This window comes from Trachurus japonicus, chromosome 1 (genome assembly GCF_045865225.1).
Source record: "Trachurus japonicus isolate A0001 chromosome 1, Traja_1.0".
Taxonomy (NCBI): Eukaryota; Metazoa; Chordata; class Actinopteri; order Carangiformes; family Carangidae; genus Trachurus; species Trachurus japonicus.
In genome coordinates this window covers 24537824-24558411 of record NC_140907.1, presented here as the reverse complement: position 1 = coordinate 24558411, position 20588 = coordinate 24537824, and the positions used below count along the sequence as shown (strand labels likewise).

The 20588-nt window shown below is 46.0% G+C and overlaps 1 protein-coding gene across 1 annotated transcript in view; it reads left to right on the top strand.

The window, feature by feature from the left end:
- znf827 (zinc finger protein 827) overlaps positions 1-20588 on the top strand; it is a 61717-nt gene that overhangs the window by 15090 nt on the left and 26039 nt on the right. The window contains exons 2-5 of the mRNA XM_085781870.1: positions 5515-6792; positions 9168-9340; positions 9647-10142; positions 17868-18146. Of these exons, the coding sequence (XP_085637996.1) occupies positions 5515-6792; positions 9168-9340; positions 9647-10142; positions 17868-18146 (2226 nt within the window). The remainder of the gene's footprint in view (positions 1-5514; positions 6793-9167; positions 9341-9646; positions 10143-17867; positions 18147-20588) is intronic.

Genomic DNA, 20588 nt, shown 5'->3' with positions numbered 1-20588 from the left:
CTCCATATGCCATTGTAACTGTATTGCTATGAAAATACCACATGGTTGCTGTTCAGACATTCTCAGCGCATTCCTGAGAAGACCCCCCCACCTCACCCACTCGGGCCGTACCCACCAACTTTAATACACTCATTGTCAATACAGTATGTAACACCCATGTTCAGCTGTCACACTGTGAAATATTAGGTGTACTGTAAATATCATGCAAATAAGATAAACAATACCCTCAAACAAACACATGTACCATGACATATTAGATCTCAAGCATGTTCAGTGGCGCACTAACTTTAATCCAGGGTAAATTACTCCAGGGTAGGACAATAATGTGACTAACATTTAGTAAGTAATGTGTCTGTTTATGCTGCGAAGATGCAATAGACATACCGCTTCTCTCCCTCAAGCAGTTTGGGTCCATAGCTTTGATGACACATCTGAGGTTATGAGCAAGATTTTTTTTTTTTTTTTTTTTTTTTACATGAGATGCTAAAAATGGAAGGGAAAAATAAACCAGGGGGTAAAGTGCACTTCATCTGCAATGAGGAATTTCAGAGGTCTGGGGCTCTCAGTCGTCTCATTCTCTTCCAAGAACACTTCTCCTTCCTGTTTCACCTCTGGCATGCCGCCCAAAGTACCCACAAACCACGGAGGCCAAGGCTGAAAATACACAGATGGTAATTTGCACTACATTTCAATACGACTCAACCGCCATTATATATAGCCCTGCTGCCTGAACCCTGATCCTCACTGAGAGTATCACCTCACCTCAGATTCCGACTAAAAGATGGGCTCTTTATGTCTTTGTCACAGACTTACCAGTTGGACAGGATAACAGAGAGAGCTGGAGATGGAAGAGAGGAGTCCATTCTGTGTTTTCATAATGTTTGATTATGAACCTTGATCAATATGTGAAGGATTTTTTTTTTTTCCCTCACCGGATCGTGACATTGTGTCAACATAATTAATGGCCAGACAGATGTTTAATGGTTTAGCGTTACTCTTGCGTGGAAGAAAAATAAGTGTAATTTTTTCAAGTCAGTGAAAGGAAAAGGCCTTGATCGCATCTGTATGACTGACTACGTATATGTCTATACATGACAAGTGCTCCTGTATGGAGTACATTTCCTCTCATGAATGCTTCATATGAATGGGTTCATTTGAAGGGAAGTGGTGTTACTCACCAACCCTATGGTGATGACACCACACTTTGACTCAGTGATCGCGTGTCGTCGTGTCCATTCCCTTGTCGATTGTCATGTTTCATCAACTTCCTTATGGAAACAACGTGATGGATAAACTTAAGAGCAATTATCATGTCGCTCCTGCAAAAGAACAACAGCATTGAACAGATTGATGGTGCATAAATTCATGCGAAAGGCGGGTGGGGTGGTGATGTATGTATGTATGCTACCTCCCACACATCCAGCTGGATTTATTTAGAGCATCTGTGCTTTTAATTATTTCTTTTTTTTTTTTTTTGATATTTGTCCTCCTGGTTAATGGAGATGGGAGAAAGAGGGGCAGGGATAAAGGGGAACATGTACAAGAAGAAAAGAGACCACGCTGGTGTGAAAGAGATCAAGCAAATGAGAGATTATGGAAAAAGGAAGGGAAGCGATCCTGATCCAGTGTGTCCCAATTAACGGAATTACCTTCCTCCTCGGGAGGACTGTTAGTCATTTGCGGAGACGTGAGCCCGCCAGTAGAGCGTCTCTCCCACCATATTGTCCAGCGAGCACTAATAAGGCAGCCCTGACTGCCGGGCGTGCTCATTAGCATAGCCCGCGGCCGTGGCAACCCCCGCCAGGGCCCAGCCGGACACTTAATTACCACCGCGGCTCCTTCTTCACCACATCCATACTCACCGCCTTCCTTCCTTCCTATGTCCTCACCCCTGCCCTGCCTCCTTAACCCACTCTGAGACACGCACACATGAACGCGCAACCATCACACGCTCCCAGCCATAGCGGCAAAAGGATGTGAGGCTAATCATTTTGGCGATGTAAATGTGATGGCTTTAGTCTTGGTATGTTGTGGCAGTCTTTTATGTTATCTCATTTTTTTTATGGCTTTGCGGTCAGTAATCTTTGCGATTTTAGCGATTCCCTGACCTGCACTACCTCTCTCTCTCTATCTCCCGCTCGCTCTCTCTCATTGCTATATTAGCTCATGGGCATGACTCTCCTTTTGACATCGGCACAGTATTGATGCACCCCCGTCCAGCCTTAATCGGCTAATGGCCTCCTCTTCTTTCCTGCCCAGCCAAATCAACCCCTCCCTTAACCATCCCTCTATCTCTCCCTTCTTTCCTTCGCCCTCCCGTCTCCGCCCCCCCCACCCCCCTACCCCGTTCAGGCCTGGGGTCAGTGAGGCCAATTTTCATGCCTGGCTAAGTCACAGAGTAGCTTTGTGTGTATGTGTGTGTGTCTGTGTGTGTGTGTGTCACAGAGAGAGGGACTATGTTAGTCAGCAGCCTCACACAAGTCATGTGATGAGTGACCTCCTGACCTACCTTTACTCCAGTCCCTTGCTCTTCTCTCCCTGCTCTAATTCGCACTATTTCCTTTTACCAGCACTCATTATGTGTGACAAGGTTAGGTGAAGACTCGCCACACTCCCGCGCTGCAATCGCATGTTGTGCATGTACGCACACATGCATGCGCTCCTCGTTGACCTAGAAAATCCATGGGCCAAAATAATCCTGCCAAGTTCACAAATGGAGATTGTTGATAGCACTGCGTGGCGATACAATGAACAAGTCCACTACCTGAAATATCCAACTGTTTTCAGCTGGAGTTACAGGCTGTGAGCTCGCTGTCTGCTTCTGTGACAGGTTACACCAACAAATAGATTTCCAAACACTGTAAGTTACAGAGGTGCTTCATCAAAATAGTTTTCGCCACTCGGCGTGCTCGGCTTACCCGGTCAAGCTCAAGACAGTTTATTCTGGCCTGGTCTTGAAGCCCTCTGGTGCTCTCTCTCTCTCTCTCTGTGCAGCCTCTGCCTGCACTTTAACTTGTTATGGCCCCCCTCTTTGTCTATAATGTGGTGGCGCTATACATCTCTGAGAAAATCCCCCGCCGCTGCACCACTGAATCACCCGTGTGTGAGTGATAACAGATCCAGACTGCTGAGCACCCTGCAGCTGTTTGTCTCAACATGCAAGTCATCCCCGCCATTACACCGCTAAATGGTTCCCTTTCAGTGGCAGACGCTTGCCGCCTCGGCCTGGATCTTCATGCCTCCATCACTTGGGGGTGGTGGCGGTGGGGGGAAGTTACAGTTACTGTCGCTGAGCCAGCCACTGTACTGGAGGCAAAGCATTTGAATGTGTGTCAGAAAAAAGAAATTGCAGCGGGGAGGACTTGAGCATTAATTATAGTCTTGGATGTGTGTTTGTAGTTAAAACATGTATGCACATGCATATGTTTACCTCCCATGTGTGTGGCGGTGGGCATGCAGCAGCCGTCCCGAGGACAGAGCTCACATGAAGCCCCCTTAGAGCCTGGGCCGGAGACCATGACCTTGGGAAATGTCATTCCGCCCACAGGGGTGGCTGGACTGTGACACACAAAGCCACAGTAGTGGAGTGCATCAGTGCAACGTAGCGCCGGCAGAAGCCCGGTGGTGTAGTGTTGCATTCTGCTGAATCTAACCCTGAGGTTTAAGATTGAACCTAGGAAGCAAGAGAGTTCAGCCTCAAAGCTGAGACCTTGGGTCAGCAATCTAGCGATTTCCCTCTAACCACATTATAGCCATTAGTGGTTCTTGCTGCTTTTCGCATGTCACATGGAAATGGGTCAAGCCCTGCCCTGCATGACTCATTGGCGCTTTCTCCCTCTCCCTCTCTTTCATTCCTGTTAACCCTACTCAGGTGGCAAAATGGCTTCAAGAAACATGGGAAATTGGGTTCACAATTTTCACATTGTGCTGTTTTCATTCACCTTTACAAATATATATATTAAAAATAAAACGGCAACGCTTATGCATGCTGTTAGCGTCTTAGATGTCGTATTGTTTTCTCTACGTGAAGTCTATTAGACATGGACTAATTTTGAAAGCTCTCGGGCCAATATTATGACATAATCTGTCGCACTGGTTTTAGGCACCTGGTATTTTCTGCCAGTGTTTGTGTGTTTCTGTAAAACGCTAGATGGGAAGTGTGTATGTGTCGAGAGATGAGAGGATGTTGGGAAGTGTGTGTGTGTAAGCCCTGTTTGATATCTGTTGCAGCTAGAAGAGTAGCGGTCATAGTGTGTTGTGATTGTGGTCACCTTTGTGGACCATGGCGAGCCTTGCCGGCCAGATGTCAGCCAACTCTAATGATCCCAACAGGTTGCTGTGGCTGGGTTGCCTGGCAACCGTTTTGCCTTTGCCTGTAAACAGGGAGCAGACCCACTAGGCCTCCGTCAGGGTTGCGAGGGTGAAGACGTATGTTGTTGGCGTGTGTGTGTCTGTGTGTGTGTGTGTGTGTGTGTGTGTGTGTGTGTGTGCGTGAGACGTTAAATAAATCTTTCACAGGCTCATGTTTTTGCAACTGTACGAGTGAAACCTCGGCCAATTCCTTTTGTATCAGATGTTTTGTGAGGCTGTGTACAGTAACCCAAAAAGGAGAGAAGAAAAAAGTCAGTTTTGACATTTTGTTTTGCCCAGGCTTGGTGCTTTTGACATATTCTTATGGAGGTTTGTTAATATGTATCAGGAATATTCACTTTTCTTTGTTCGCCCTTGTCTGGCAAGCTGTAATGTTTTGCTTATGAATATTGATACATGAAGTGTATATTAATGACCCTTGGTGACCTTAACCCTATCCTTATTGGCTCCCCGGTGGTATCTGCAGGCTCATGAATATTAATCTAGTTCTGTAACCTCCATTACCCTAATCTTTGCTGTCTAGCCTCCCAGAAGGACCTGTTGTCATGGTAACCTCTTTACTAGACTCTTTCAGACCAAGGGTGGGAAAAATATGGTTAAAAAAAAAAAAGGACAGAAAAATCTAAATTACTCAAACATCCTGGATGCGCCTTGTGGAAAGCTGCCATTATATAAGAAAGAGGTTGAATTTGTGCTGGAAGTCATTTTAGTCGTGTCCTTGCTGAGCACTAAAGTGTATTTTTGCACTTTAAAAGGCTATTTGACTGGGGTTTGGACAGGTAATTTTGTTATGAATGTTGAAAATTGTAGTCCCAGTTTGGCTTGCACATGGTACAATTCACTAATTGCTCTGAAAGATCAGACAAGCAAGCATGGGATATAATAAAAGTGAATAGTAAATACTAATTTCCAATGTTAAAAGCTGTCTGCAGTCAGCCAGAGGCGATGACCATGCCCTCTACTTGACTCTTAGTAATAAGTGCGATGTTCACAATTGTTTCTCAAGTTTTTAGCTCAAAGATAATATGTAGTCTAACTGTTCCCAACAGCAATGCAGTGAATTCATCCTTCCAATACTTAACTGTATACAGCCTTTATTTCAGTTCCCCTGGGATAACATCTATGTTTTCTCCCCTGTTCCAGATGTGGACAGCAACGAGGAAGGGGGGCCTGATGGTGGTGCTGTGGAGGAGGAGGCTTGGTTTGGGAATGCTTCTGACACGCGCTCAGAGTCATCGTCCTATGGCGACACCCAGGATGAGCTCCTCCTGGCCAGAGGCTCCTCTCCTGACGAACGGCCCGGGGTCAGCTCTGGGTCCGGGGACCACGACACCTGTGGAGGCGAGAGCTCGCTGGGTTCCCCCACACCCGTCCATCGTGCCTCTTTGGAACTTCTCGGACTGGATGGAGGTGCATTCTCGGCCCAGGACACACTCTCCTCTGTGGTATCGTCACTGTATGGCGAGGCAGCGTCTCGAGCCCTGGGGAAACCTCTCAGCAGTAACCTACGACGCCTCCTAGAGGCTGGGTCGCTGAAACTTGACACTGGGGAGCTCCTGGGTCGGGCATCCAGGGGGGGCGCCGGAGGGGAGTCTCCTCCAATCGGTCTGGCGCCGCCCTTGACCCTCTCCCCGTCTTCCCACCATGCCCACCAGTTAAGTGCTCTTGCCCGAAAACTGGCCAATAACAACAACAGCGGCTCGGCCTCACCAGCCTCCTTGGCACCCTCAGTCACCAACATTAAGCAAGAGCCCCATGACCCCTTTAACTCTGTCACCCCCAGCAACGGCAGTGGGTTCGTATGGGCAGGTGTGGCAGACAAGTGGCCGCCGGCCAGCTGCTCCACGCCCTGCGGCTCCAGCCTCTCCCCGGACTCTGCAATCCAGAAGCTGAAAGCAGCAGCGAACGCTGTACTTCAAGACAAAAACGCCGTGGCCGCCTCCTCGACAACTTCTTCCTCCTCGTCCACCTCGGCCTCGTCTGCAGTGCCCGCCCTCGGAGGGGCCGGCCGAGGGGACGACGTCGTGCGCTTTGATGCCTTCAACTCTCCGTTTAGTCCACAGTCGGCTAGCTCCACCCTCGCTGCACTTTCCAAGAAGGTCAGCGAGCGGAGCCAAGCCTCCTCAACGACAAGCGCCGCTCCTCCTGACCACCAAGCCTCAGCAAGTTCCTTCCTCTCACTTGTGTCAATGACCTCCTCTGCTGCCTTGCTCAAAGAGGTGGCAGCCAGGGCAGCAGGAAACCTGCTGGCAGAAAAAAAGGAAGGGTCCCCCTTAACGACTCCTGGGGTCCTCCAAGAGGATGTGAAGCCCCTGCTGGACAAGAACCAGAAGGCCCCCACGCCTTCCACACCCACCCAGAGCCTAGAGCTGCTGTTGCCTTCTACTCCCAAGGGCAGAGGCAAGCCAAACAGCCAAGCAGGTAACGTATACATGTACACAATCACTATACAAAACAGTGATGTCATATATCAATACATAAATCAAAATAAAAGGCACTCAAATACAGATCAAAGTAGAGCGCAGCTCGCGGTTGGTACATTTTCAGATATTTTTCCTGTTAAAAGACGTTTCTTCTTCTTCTTCTTCTGACACATGGTCACAAAACACTCGAGCACACTACAATGTTGCCTTGTGCTGGACACAGAAACGAGGTTCAAGATCATTTCACAGCATTTCATTCATGGAACATTTTCTTCCTCTTTCATCGTGCCCTTTTCTTTTGAAAAATAATTGTACAAATTTACCTGAAGTTCGGGGCGGCGTTTAGCTCTGTTGGTAGAGCAGGCGCCCCATCTGCAAAGGCTATAGTCCTTGCTGCACCTGGCCACGTATCGAATCCCGACTCCTGCAGTCCTTTACTGCATGTCACTCCCCTCTCTCTCTGCCTCATCATTTACTGTCTCTCTCTACTAAGCTTTCAATTAAAGGCAAAATGCCCCAAAAATATACAAAAAAAAAACAAAAAAAACAAAAAACTGAAGTTCAAGGGAAATATCCCCCCCAATCATTACACTTCTTCCCAAATGCTAATTTAAACTGAAATTGTAATTGAAGTGCAACTGTAAACAGTGTGGAAGAGTAGCAGGTTTACTTGTCACCCAAAATCCTACGAGAGAGAGAGCCCAGTGATCGACTTCCATGTTTTCTCTAGTTCTGTAATGGTTTTGTTCTCACCTCGCTGCCGCTGAAGTAGTGAGTGGTGCAGCCCCAGCTTAACTGTCAGCCGAGCAGAGAGCATAGCCGAGAGAAAACAGCCCTGGCTGGCCTTCTAGTCTGGGAAATGGTCTGTGGGCTCAACGGGGGGTTCCGACTGAGACCTCACTGCCGTCCCAGACCAGCTCGTTTGTGCTCGGATGTGCGTGCTGCCAAAAGGGGGCCGTCAGTGTGTGCTCGGCACAGTGGGGAGCCCTGGAGTCCATATCCATCTCGGCAGCCTCCTCCTGGCTTCAACCCCCACTAACCAGAGCCCTCTGCACTGATCAGCACAGCAGACTTAAGGCCAAACACATCATACTTTCCACTGACTGGATACAGATGCGTGCACGCTCTTTCTCTCTCGCCCTCTTATGCTCTCTCTCTCTCTCTCTCTCCGTTCCTCACAAATGGTCATGCAGTATAAGTGTGTACTCCGATGCGGACACATAACCCAAACAAGGGTGCACACAGAGATCTCACTCTTGCAAAGGGAAAGAGCGAAAGCTTCAAAGTGCAGACTCTAACTCAGTCGCCTTTAGGGAGCACTGAATATTTTCAGGGAGATGGATGGGCACTTTTGAGGGATTGTGTCGCAACCCCGCCAAATCTAAAATGGCTGGATCAAATTGACTTCAGACAGATGAGGCAGTTGATGTAATATTCTGTGATCTGCATGCTAAAAAGGGGGTCGGCTCTAACCCACGAGCCGTCAAGGTCGAGCAGCGCTGTAAAAATGCAGGTAGTTGTTTGGTCGCCAGACTGAAAAATGTGACCTTGATTATTGACTGTCATGTCTTGTTTTATTGTCGTCCCTTGCCAATTCCACTATAAAATTGCATTGCACTGTGTTGTGTTCTGCATATACAGGCAAAGCTTATTCCCTTTTCCCCCCAAAAAAACGGTTGTGTTTATACAGGAAACATGTGAACAGATATGTGAAGTGCTGAGATAGAGGTACCGAACACATTTCCACTCTGCTGCTTTGTTTCTGCTTCATATGCCTCAACTTAGTGTAAGCAGAAGTCTTTTTTTTTTGCATTGTGATCTCTGCTGTGCTTAGAGAGGTTGGGCCGCAGATGGCAGTTTATTGTTGCAAATAGGCAGTCTCGAGGTTTTACACCTCAGGTCAATGAATGGCTGAGCACAGTAATTTCACCAAACACTGATTACCAGATGTTTTTCAAGGAACGGCGCTGGAATACTTATGAAGCCATCCTGACAGGCCCTTGTAGAATTTGTAATGCAATCATGCCTCTTTCTAATAAGACCAATTAAACAGTAATGGATGCCGGATATGAAGCCAACAACAATAATCGAGATACTAAAACATGCTTGAGTTTTTACTTCCATTGTTCCATTGCTTCCAGCTGGCATTTCCCTTGATAATTTTCACCATTAGGTGTGCAGGAGTTGTCTCTTGCAGATCTGTCTGTGGATTGCATTTGGATAGATAGGGTTTTTATTTCCTTTCAGTAATGGACGTATATCTTCCCGCAGCATAATACATTTTTTCATGCGCTGTAACAACTGATAAAAGAGATTCTGAAATGCATTAAATACTCTCTGTGAATGGTAACAATGACCTGTGGTCCCTTCAAGGCTCTCCTGAGGATGGCGGCAAACCATTCCAGTGTCCTGTGTGTGGACTGGTCATCAAACGCAAGAGCTACTGGAAGAGACACATGGTCATCCACACAGGCTTAAAAAGCCACCAGTGTCCCCTGTGTCCCTTCCGCTGCGCTCGCAAAGACAATCTCAAGTCCCACATGAAGGTGAAATCCTATGGATATTCCTCAACTTGTCACCTTGCAACCCTTGTCATCCCCAGCCACATCATCTTTAATCAGTGCTTATTATGGCTCTTGGAATATAATTGCTAACATTAAAGGATATGCATGATTTTGTTAAACTTTTAATCTTCTGCATGGTATAATTACACACCGCTAATTGTTAGGATTAGAATCTCACTGATAAATCAAAGTGAAGTAAATCGAAGAATCACGTCTTTCGTTCTTTTGTGTGTAGCAGCAGGGGGAAAAAAAAAAGATTTAACACTTATACCTGTCCTCCTTTTTCAGGTACATCAGCACCAGGACCGGGGTGAGACGTTTCAATGTGAACTTTGCCCCTTCACCTCCTCCCGTCACTTCAGCCTGAAGCTTCACATGCGCTGCCACCAGCACTTCCCCCGCACAGACGTCAAGGTGAAAGAGGAGCTCACCACCGACACAGAGGGTGAGGGCTCCCTGATGGGTGACAGCGGCTCCGCGGACCTGCGAGGGACGGAGGTGTCCCCGCTGCACTCAGACGCTCGGCAGCAAACGTCCCCTCCGGCCGAGGCTTCCTCCAATCATGTCCACATCAAGGAGGAGCCGCAGGAGAGAGACCTGTCTGTGCTCTCCCCCTTTAGCATTTGCAGGGAACGTCCCAGCAGCAGTGCCAACTCCCTGGACCTACCTGGAGTCGGGGTTGGCGTCGGGGTCAGATCCAGCCCCAGTGGTCCAACCACAGCCTCCCTCTTCAGCCCCGACATCACCACCAAGACGGCCACTGATCTGCTTATGAAGCTGTCAGGTTAGCATTCAAATTATAATGACTTTGCAACATTAGAGCAAAAGGCTCAAACTGACAGTTATTTTCATGATTGATTAATCTTCTTCCTTTTTAACCTGTTAGGTCTTTAGCCTAAGATCAGCAAACATCAAAAAATGTTCAAGATGACGTCTGAAAATGTTTTTTGGGAAACATAAAACAGCTCGCGCAGACAGACTAATATCTTGACTTCTGTTATCCACAATTGTTATGTTTATTGTACCATTTTCTAGATTTGACTTTGTGGCTCTGCAGTCATTGCAGTTGCTCTTTTATCATCAAGTATTTTACTTCTCTGAGACTTTAATGTGAAGGCATCCGTGCTGATCTGACGCCATCTCGCCTTTTGCCTTACGTTCTGTTTTGATTCTTCTCTGTCACCAGAAATAACATTCGTAAGAAGTGTAAACAGTTTTATGTTTATCGTTCCAGGTCAAGGCCACAGTTTGTCTCTGAGCTGTTTTCTAATGGATTTTAAAACAATGGGAGCCTAAAATGTCTGGGAGTTAGTTCAGAACTGTAGTGAGCAGCGTTAGCCTCTTGACAGTGTCAAACACATGAATGTTTTTTGACTTTTCATGGGCATTGTGTTACAGGCCTGAAGAAAAAATGTAAAATTCCACTGGTGCTACTTTTTAAACATTGAACTGAATCGCCAAATCACACTGGTCTTAGGTAGATTCAGATGTCTGTTTGAGCTGCTTTTCAATATTTAATTATTACTGTGCATACTGATACAAGTCTTCACTTGCACAGTGGTTTATTCAGAAACTTAGTTTTAGTGTATTTTCCACAAGCATGATAGAAAAGTAGGCCATGGACAAAGTCTCTCTTGAGTGAGTCTGTGCCTTGGAAGTACCACACGCCTCTAAAATGGTTAGGACAACACCCAAAGAATTCAAACTTAAACTTACTGTATGGCGCTGATGCGAAGAAGAGAAAATATTGTACATAGGGCTGAATACATGCGGGTTAGTTTTTATTTAGTACAGAGGTAGTCTCTAGATCAATGAGATTATATTCAGATAGATGCCTCTCTTAATGACAGCAGTGACACTTTGCACAGGCCAAGGGATTTTTGATATTTAGAAAATATAGGTAAAAATGTGCGCTGTGACTGTCCTTTGTGTACAGTACACACACAGGCACACGTATAATATTTTCACTGACTGTCTACTGTATTTTCACAATAGACAGTCACAGATGCAAACGCTTGAAAAATCCCAGGTACATCCTGGAAAAGCCCAGCTGATGTATCACTCCTGGGATAGATTCATGTATGAGATATGATTTTGTGAATATGTATTCAAAAGGTGACACATCTCAATGATCAGAGACCAATCCATGTTTAAATTGTGAATATTGTTTAGCCACATACATCAAAGTGACTTGTTTCATGTTACTTTTGAGTAAGATTTAGGTGTGTTGGAATAAGTAATGAGATCAGATGTTGTGGATAATAACAGATTCCAGGCATGCCATGAGGGAGGAAGGAGACTGGGAACGTTCTGATGCTGGGCCTTTTTTTTTTTTAAGGACTAAGGCTTTGTGCCCCCAAACATTTCTATACTAATGGTAAGGGGGGGGGTCTATTTTTTCTCTACTCATCAGTTAAATTGCACCTCATACAGAAATTTGTGTGCACCACCATGATTGGTGGCAGCAGACTAGAACAGGCACATAAAAATCAGTTTAAGTACCACGGCACAGCACTTAAGTCATGACCTAAATCAGAGCATTTACACTATGTTCATCCCTAATCTTGTGACTAAACGTTCTGTTTTGAATTGTATTTTTATTTGCTTCCGAGGCTTTGTAATACAAAATTTGTATTTAAAAACAAATCTTTTATTCCGGGTCTTTTCAGCTTTCAAATGACACATGATGGCTGCCCAGTAGTATGTCCACAGTCCTCTGCTGTTGGCCTCTGATTAGCTCCTCTTAAGTGGTTGGGAAAGAGATGATTGACATCTCAACAATAGTTGTTGTGGGGGCTAATTTTCTTTGCGCACGTCTTCCCAGTTGACAGGGAGTGCTGAAGATCTAGCACTTCAAGGCATCTTCCTCCTGCACACAATTCTGTCTTTTTGTATAAAAAATGTAGAGGATTTAATTCTGTATGTATTGAGGGGATAAACTCAAAATGTCACAATGCACAAATGGAATGAGGTGATTTGAGACCCTGCACTAAGCTTCGTTAACACAGAGCTCCTGCACTTTGGGTAAATGACTAAAACACAGAGAAAACTTTCTTCTCTCGCACTTAATAGTGTTTGTTTTGCTGAAGCTCATGTTGCAGTTGATGATCTGCACTTGGCTGTCCGTACCTGAAGAAATGATGAGTAGTTGTCCTAATATTGATAATCTTTTGCACTCAATAACAGTTTAAGAATTAAAAAATTTAGCACCTAACCTACTATCTTCTACCATTGGTAAAATTGATGTGCTCTATAATGTAATGATGCAGCAGTTTTATTTTAAACTAATCAAACTTGATAAACATGCTGCTCCAAGGTGTGCCAGGCTCAGGCTGTGTTTAGATGCATTTTACCATGTTGCAAAATATCAAAAGACGTGCCTGGAGACAAAGGCAAGATTGATGGAAAAAGGTTGACCGAGGTTCAGCGGCGGGGTCGAGGCTACGGCTGCCACTCTTCCACTTAATGCTGTGTAATTAGATTGAGATCTTGAGTGAGGATGGGAGGAAAAAACCCTGGGAACATTAGATTAATTAAAAATTTATGCATAATTCATAATTAAAAAGGAATTCATAATTTGAAATGATAAGCGCCCTCAGCGCCATCCTGTGACCCCGCCAGGATGCATGGGGACTGGGCCGGCTTAGTTAACTCCCCCTCGATCTCGCACGCCCCGGCGCCACATGGTTGCCCCCTGGGTGCCAGTTGCACTTCACTCCCAGACTGCACAATCAAGCCCAGGCAACTCCCAGAGGAGCCAAGATGGCTCCTCACAATGTCAGTCCAGTGTCAAGTGGCGGACATCTTAGTCAGGGCATCATTCAAGGAGACTGAGGGAGGATATAAAAAGACAGGACGAGAGGATGTTGAACTTGAATGCATGATAATGGGTTTTAATGAATGCTGCCTCTTTGATCACAAAGTTCTGCCTTTGTCGGGGAGAAGGGGGGCGGGGGGGCGGAGTTAAAGATAGAGGGTTATGAAACTGAGAAGAACTGGACTCAGATCTCAGTGAGACTTAGCCATGCCACGGAGCAGCCAGAGAGGGAGAGGTGAGGAAGTTCCTCCTGGGACCTGTAGACTCTATTTCTTTTGACCTCCCTGCCAACCCAGATTGAGTGTGTACACGAGCAGCTCATCCCTCCTGCTTTTACACTACTGTCTCAGTGCCTCAATTCAATCCCACAAGGCCTATGAGGGGGTGGGGGGTGTGGGGGGTTGGGGGTGGTGTATAAAAAGCTAGAGAGAAAAAGATAAAAAAAAAAAAAGAAAGAGACAGATAAAATGACAGCAAGGGAGGGAGAGGCAGAAAGAGGTAAAGAGGGAGTTGCATCGAGTTCCCCAGGCATAAAAAGCCACTGAACTCTTCCTGACCTCTGACATAATAAGCATATCATTTTTTGGGCTGCCCTGCTTTCCATTGAGTGTTATACTGATACCCTTTGATTTTTATCCTTGCACGCTGACACAACCGTTAGCTATCCAGTGTGATCCACATTTTGATTCAGAGATGAAAGCCACTGAGGCACTTTGAAATGCACAGCCCTACCCTGTGCCCAGTGGACCCTGAGTTAATAATGACAGTGGGCACTGCACACCCTCCAAACACCACCACCGCCCCCTCCAGGCCCCCCCGCTGCGGTGACACAGGCACAACGAGCTTGACCCTGGCTGGGTGTGAATAATTGGCATGCAGGGGGTTGTGGGAGGTGTTGCATCTGTCATGATGCTTCTGCAGTTGTCTTATTTATCTTTGTCCTAGGAGAGTTTCTCGCATGCAATGCTTTGCGACAGTGAGATGATGCACAAGCGGCACATTTCAACACTGTACATGAAAAAACCTTGAGCATTATGAGGAGAATATGGATTTTCTTCCCGTGTTATCATGGCATCGTCTCTCTTTTTGAAATCACCACATCTTTTGTATATTCAAGCGTAGAAATACTTGGATTTTGTTGCACCATCTCTTAGTTGACACTTAGTATTTTGGATTTCTGAAATGTCTAGTTTTAAGTTTTGCCTCTTTGTGAACATCTAGATTTAATCTGCATGTCCCTTTCTTTCCAGCTCTGCATGAGCAGACAGAGGCAGGCCTTTTGTGTGTGACCTCTGGTCCATACATCCCCACTGCAGCCATCAGTATCACTGTCCAATGTCTAGCACACTGTCAGCTATTGTTGGGTTCTCAACCTGCCCCACGTAGCCCTTTGCTTCTTTTTTTCTCCGGGAGAAAACAGCAGCCAATTGTCAGAGGGGGAGCAGGCCGGCGTGACAGAGGTGGAAAGCTAATGAAGTTATTTGACGGCAGCCCTGGCCACGGAGCGAGAGGTGAGGCGGAGTGGACAAGCGCCTGGCAGCGAGACGGATGAGGCGCAAGAGAGAAGCGTGGCAAAGGGGAGTGAATCGGGGGGAAAGAGAGCGGCTATGGAGGTAGCGTTGGTGGCAGGTGTCAGAAGGGTGTGATAACATGGAGACAAACTGATAGCATCGTCAACCCGGAGCTAGAAGCGGCCTTACAGTATCATGCACAGGGAGCTGACATTGGCCGGGCTACGTACTCACACAGCCAGGAAGCTCACAGAAGAGAAGCCCAGTCACCCGGAGATGCCCATCTCCTCCTCAGATGTGTGTTCACCTCATAAGATGATGTGCCAGAGACCGAGCGCTCATGATGCTTTTGTGATTGTGAAATTCTGACAGACAAAAGGCTAAAGTGTAAGCTTGGCATCGTAGACTGCTCTGGCTTTTTTTTTTGTTATTGAGCCATCAGCTTGAAGAAATAAAAAATAAAAAAAAACTTGCCCATCGGATTAGGCTACTAAATAATTCATCGGGTTCTGTAACATAGATTCTGAGTGGAAATACGCTCTATTTATAGCGACAATCCGAAAGGTCACCGGAGTGCTGTGACTTTGTGTGTGAGTGCACGGCCCGGGGTTGTTTTTGTTCTCATGAGGCCACGGAGGAGAAGAATTTGAGAATCTAAGTTTGTGTTGAGTCTGTGTTTGTCAGCGGTTCATATGCATCCCGGCATATGCGCACGTATTTGAATGCAGCGTGCGCACTGTCGTACGTGGCATCACACAAAGTCTGGATTTTTTTTTCCAAAGATATGTTTAAGTATGTGTCTGTGCGAGTAGGGGTATAGTGTATTTTTTTATGTGTGTTTGTAAGACAGTGACCAAGTGTGCTGTCCCTGTCTGATCCGACATGGCCCAACACGCTTCTAATTAGAGGACGTCCTTCCAGGTGCTGACCAGGTTATACTTAGCCTGCCCGCTGACATCTGACGGTGTGACATTTCCAGCTGGTGCCGCGTGCGACCCTGCGCCACTGCCCCTGAACTTGAAGGTCACTGCCCCCCCTCCAGCCCCCCCACCCCAACAGCCACAGCTCAACCTCCCCCCACCCCACCCCAACCCCTCTCTCTTGAACTACAGCCCCGGCCTGCCATAGTGTGGCACTGTGGCATCGTGGCACCGCATGGGTGGTCAAAACACCAGCACCTGTTCCCTTTTCCTGCCCTGTATCCCCTGTCCCTGAGCCCTCTATCCCTCCGGCATAGATCATCATTAATCAGAGAGGCCGGAGCCGGCACAGATTGATGATGCGAGCAGGGGGCGGCAGGCCTGTGGCGGTTAGAGATGTTAGGTGAGACGGTAGGGTGAGGAGCGGAGCAGATCTCTGCTGGGGCCAGAGGAGACTGGACAGCAGTCTGCCAAGAGTGATAGCCTCTCTTATATCCCTTCTGTGTATTTGTGTGTGTGTGAGTGTGAGTGAGACATACATGCTGGGGTGTAGAGTGTGTTTGAAGTGTCAAGGGTTGAGTTGGAAGATGTGTGGATGTGTGTGTTGGTGTCACACTTTTCCACAGTCGAACGATGTTTGCTGTCAGATTTATTTTATTTGTTTGATTTTTTTTTTTAAATCTAACAAGATACAGATGAATTTGTAATATACACACACACACACACACCTCCTGTGGTGTCAGCAAGTTAATTTTCTTATTTCTGTTTGCATGCCCAGTAGTTTTTCAGTGACATATTCTCATGGATGTATTCTGCTTAGAGGGGCATTGGTGTTGGTATTCTTATAATTGGCAAAAGAAACATGGAAATATATTGAATGCAACTTCTGCAACAGTTGGTTGTCAGTATCATACAGTATGTGATGGCTTACCTGTTAAACTTAAATATGGGTTTACACACACTCCCTACAGGTTTGATGCTCACTCAAATAAACCCTGCTTTCTTCACTTCTTCCTGCAGCAGGAGATCATATTGTAAGTTTAAGTCACAAGTTTGAAAAATCACAAAAGACTCTGATCAACTCAAGGCCACAAGAAAAAGTTTCATTTATTTCAGTAACATTGCATATTGTGAAAAAAAAAAGATTGAGAAACTAACACAAAAAGGTTTCTAAAGGCATACTGTAGCTTTCACACACATGCATGTACGTATTTCAAGTTTCAGGTATGGTGCACCTCAGGTAAATGAGGTTACAGTAGCGGACACTAGTATCTGTTTAAACATCACCACGTTTTCCACTTTGCACTGATTAAAACAAAGATAATTTACTTTAACATGTTTACACCTTTCATATACAGTATGTATATAACTATATAAACACACAGTGTCTCTCAGTGTTTTATAGTCATTTTAAACTTCCCTACTGGAAACTACAGCCTGTGTAAACCTTCGTTTTTGCACCGAGTGTAGTGGAACGTGCTGGGAGACACAAAGAGACGCGCTTGCCCCGCTGTTCTTTTCTTGGCGGCTATCGGAAGTTGCTCCATGTCTAATTATTAATTATTCATCTAAGGCGGATTAGATGTGGCCCAGTTTCTCTTGAAGATGACTGTAGTGCAAGAGGGATCCATGTGACAGTTCACTCCCTAACCTAGGCTACGCACTGCAGAGATGGCAGATAAGGCTTCACTTGATTGCAATCGTGTTCCACGCAAGTACAGGAATTATTTCATGTCCTTATGTCTGAAGGGGATTTAGACGATGGAAAAGTGCAATGAATAAAGTGCATAGGAATGAATGAGATGGGTAAAGTAGAGGTGGGAAGGGCAAAGGAAGGAGGAGAGGACTTTTGGACTTTGTTGCTGATGACCTGAGGACTTAGAGAGAAAGACATTGGCCATGAGGTTGCACCCTCCGTGTTGGCCTACAACATGCTGCCGTGCCAAAAGTCGCAGTGGATGACTTTGTTGTTTGATTTAATTTGGATTTTTAATAAAAAATGGATAGACACACACATCATGTATGATAGATAAAAAATTTTATCTATCATGTATGATAGATAAAAAATTTTTATCTATCATACATGATGTGTGTGTCTATCCAGTCCTCTTCACTCATATGGAGCTTGCAAGTAAAACCTGTTTGTGACCTTTGAGAATAATACAAAGACCCCTGATTGCCTCTCAAGTTTAACTTACAGTATCATACACCTTTCAACTGAAGATGCCCTTCTTCTGTCTTTTCTGTCCTCCTGACTGCAGCGGCCAACCAGAAGGAGACGCTAAAGTCTCCGTTTCACCTGAAAGAAGAGCCCAAAGTAGAGGAAGCGCTGAGCCCCAGACCCTCCTCCCAGTCCCAGATCCAGGTTCAGCCAAGCTTCCCTGCGACTTTCTGCCAGGACGGACCAAAAGGGGCGGCAGCGGCCACGGAGCGCCCAGGGCCACTGAAACCAAGGGAAGGAAGTCCCATGACTAAGAACAGCCTGCTGAGCCAGGATATCAACGTGAAGGTGGCCTCTGAGCTGCTGATTAAGCTTTCAGGTAGGGTGTGTGTGCTTTACTGTGGATTTATGTGATATATTTGCGATGAGGGGGGGAAATGCAAATGAGCTTTGTAGTTCTTAGGTTGACCTATGCAGCGGTGTATGCTTTCCTGTAATTCTAATAAATCGAAGCACAGCAATAATTTCAAGAGTTCTTGGAATTGTGTATGTACAAGATGCATAACTTTTTGTACAATCATATGCAAACATTTGAAAAAAGCAAAATAACATCCACGCTGGTTGTTATTAAAACCTGCGGTGTTGTTTGGTTGTTTGTGAGTCTCAGATCAGCCAGCCCAGTACCAGTGTGGGAGGTTAGCTGTAGGCCAAAGGTTATGTCACTGACGGCCATAAAAGGGTTCTATTGTTTTCTACCATGGCACACCTAACCAAGCTGAAACAGCGTACCTTTTTGGGGGGAAAGCAAATTTTCCTGAAGGCTCTGTTCTAGACGACTGCAAAGACTCTGCATCTTCTGCGATAATACTCAAGTCGCTTGTCTTGGCTCTTTATTCTATCTCTGCCCTTCTCTGCATCAGGTTATTCCAATTCTTGTAGAGCAAGGGATCGTTTTACTTTTCCTAGTGATTTAAGTTCTCCCACAAAACAAAGACAGACAACTGGCAGATAAAGTACAGCGCCTGCTCACACTATATTGAGCTTAAAACCTGTCCCTGACATGCCCTTTGTGCCATGACCATGTCTGAACCTGTGTGGAGGACCACCCTGACATCATCCAGTGAAGCATGATTTAGCCTTTTACAGCTTGTGGTTTACACTCAGCAAGAATGTCTGTAAGAAGTCCTCAGGCAGGGATTCCTGCTCGCATCTTAATGTCGTAGCGCGCGGCGTGCGCTGTGCTTGGCAGTATGTAAACGGCAACTGTTGCTTTTCAATTACTTTTCCAACGGTTTGTGTCGCTCGCTGCTAAATAAATGTTTAAGCCACTGCTTATTTTAGCCTACCACCAAAATCGCTATTGAATGGCAGGTCTAGTTCAAGTGTGTTATGGACAGGTGTTTGTCCACTGTGGGCAGCTGGAGTGTATCTCTCAGGCTGTCAAAAATGAAATTTTTTCAAGTATGCAGCAGCAGAGCAGTAGCTGGTTTTTCTCGCTACTGTATGCCATATGTAGAATAATGTTGAATTTATTGTAATGCATACAAAGAGTACACATGTTTTTGATTGAACAAAAACGTACACATTTAAGTTAATCTAAAACCTAGCTGACAGCATGGGCTACTTGATTTGGGAAAAACATACACACTGATATCAACATTGGAACGACTTTCACCCCAGAAACTCTGCAGCCGTAAAATTTACAATGTTACACACTTGCGCAAATATGCGTCCAGCGTGTTAAAAAAAACCACAAAGCAAATGGCAGACTGATGGTGGCGCAGTGGGGCGTAGCTCTATCCGCGGCTCTTCATCCAGTGCCAGTGTGTGTATGTGTGTGTGTGTGCTTTACAGACACCTCACACACCGGTTGCCATTGTTCTCTCCGGGTCGACTGGTGTTCAGAGTGACTCATGCTGGCTGGGAGCTCAGTGGTACTACACGTGTGCTGCTCCACTGCCTGCCCCCAGGTCACGTTTCCCTGTGTGTGTGCATGTGCTTTTGTGTGTATGCATTTGAGGAAGACAAAACTGACATGATTACTACAGTACTTTAAAAACAACACACATAAAAAAAACCCCAAAACAAATAAAAGCCACTGGTCTTTGTGTGTAAAATAGAGGGATTGAGAGAATGGAGTGGGCAGTATATAATTCTTCCACTGTACTGCCTCCACCTATGTTCTTTGATTCACCACCGTTATCCCTCCGTCTCCTACCTTTTTTTTTTTTTTTTTGCTGTTTCCAATCCTCGCGCCGACGTTATCCTGCCAGTTTATTTGGTCCTCAAGCAGCATGGCCAGCATTTATCCCCTCCCATCACTTACACTAGCTCTGCAAGGTTGACCTAGGTTAGGGAAAGATGCTGCAGCGTTCATCCGTCCGCTGGCTCCCTCTGCCCCCTCACACAGTCCTTGGAGCGCAGTGCCGTCCATTGCCATGGCAACAGCGGGGGCGGTAGATGGAGAGGGCTGTCTAGAGTGACAGCCTTGACAAGAGTCTGGACCCTCAAATGACCCTGGGGGGGAAGGGAAGGAGGAAAAAAAAGATGGCGAGGAGGGAAAGAAGAGAGCCAGGGAAAGGTCAATGCCGTTACAGTCACGTGTGATTACGGTCATGAGGTTCAAGGGCATCTACACTGTAACCTCTCTGTCCCCTGGTAAAGGTCAGCCCCAGAATACAATAACCCAGTAAAGATACTTTAATAGGGAAATCACATCGGGGACTGTAGGCTAAGCATTTTCTTTGTTAGAAACATCACTGTTAGTCTGTTAAAAAACTGCTTATTTCCTCATTCTTGCTTGTCAGTACAGCAAATGGAC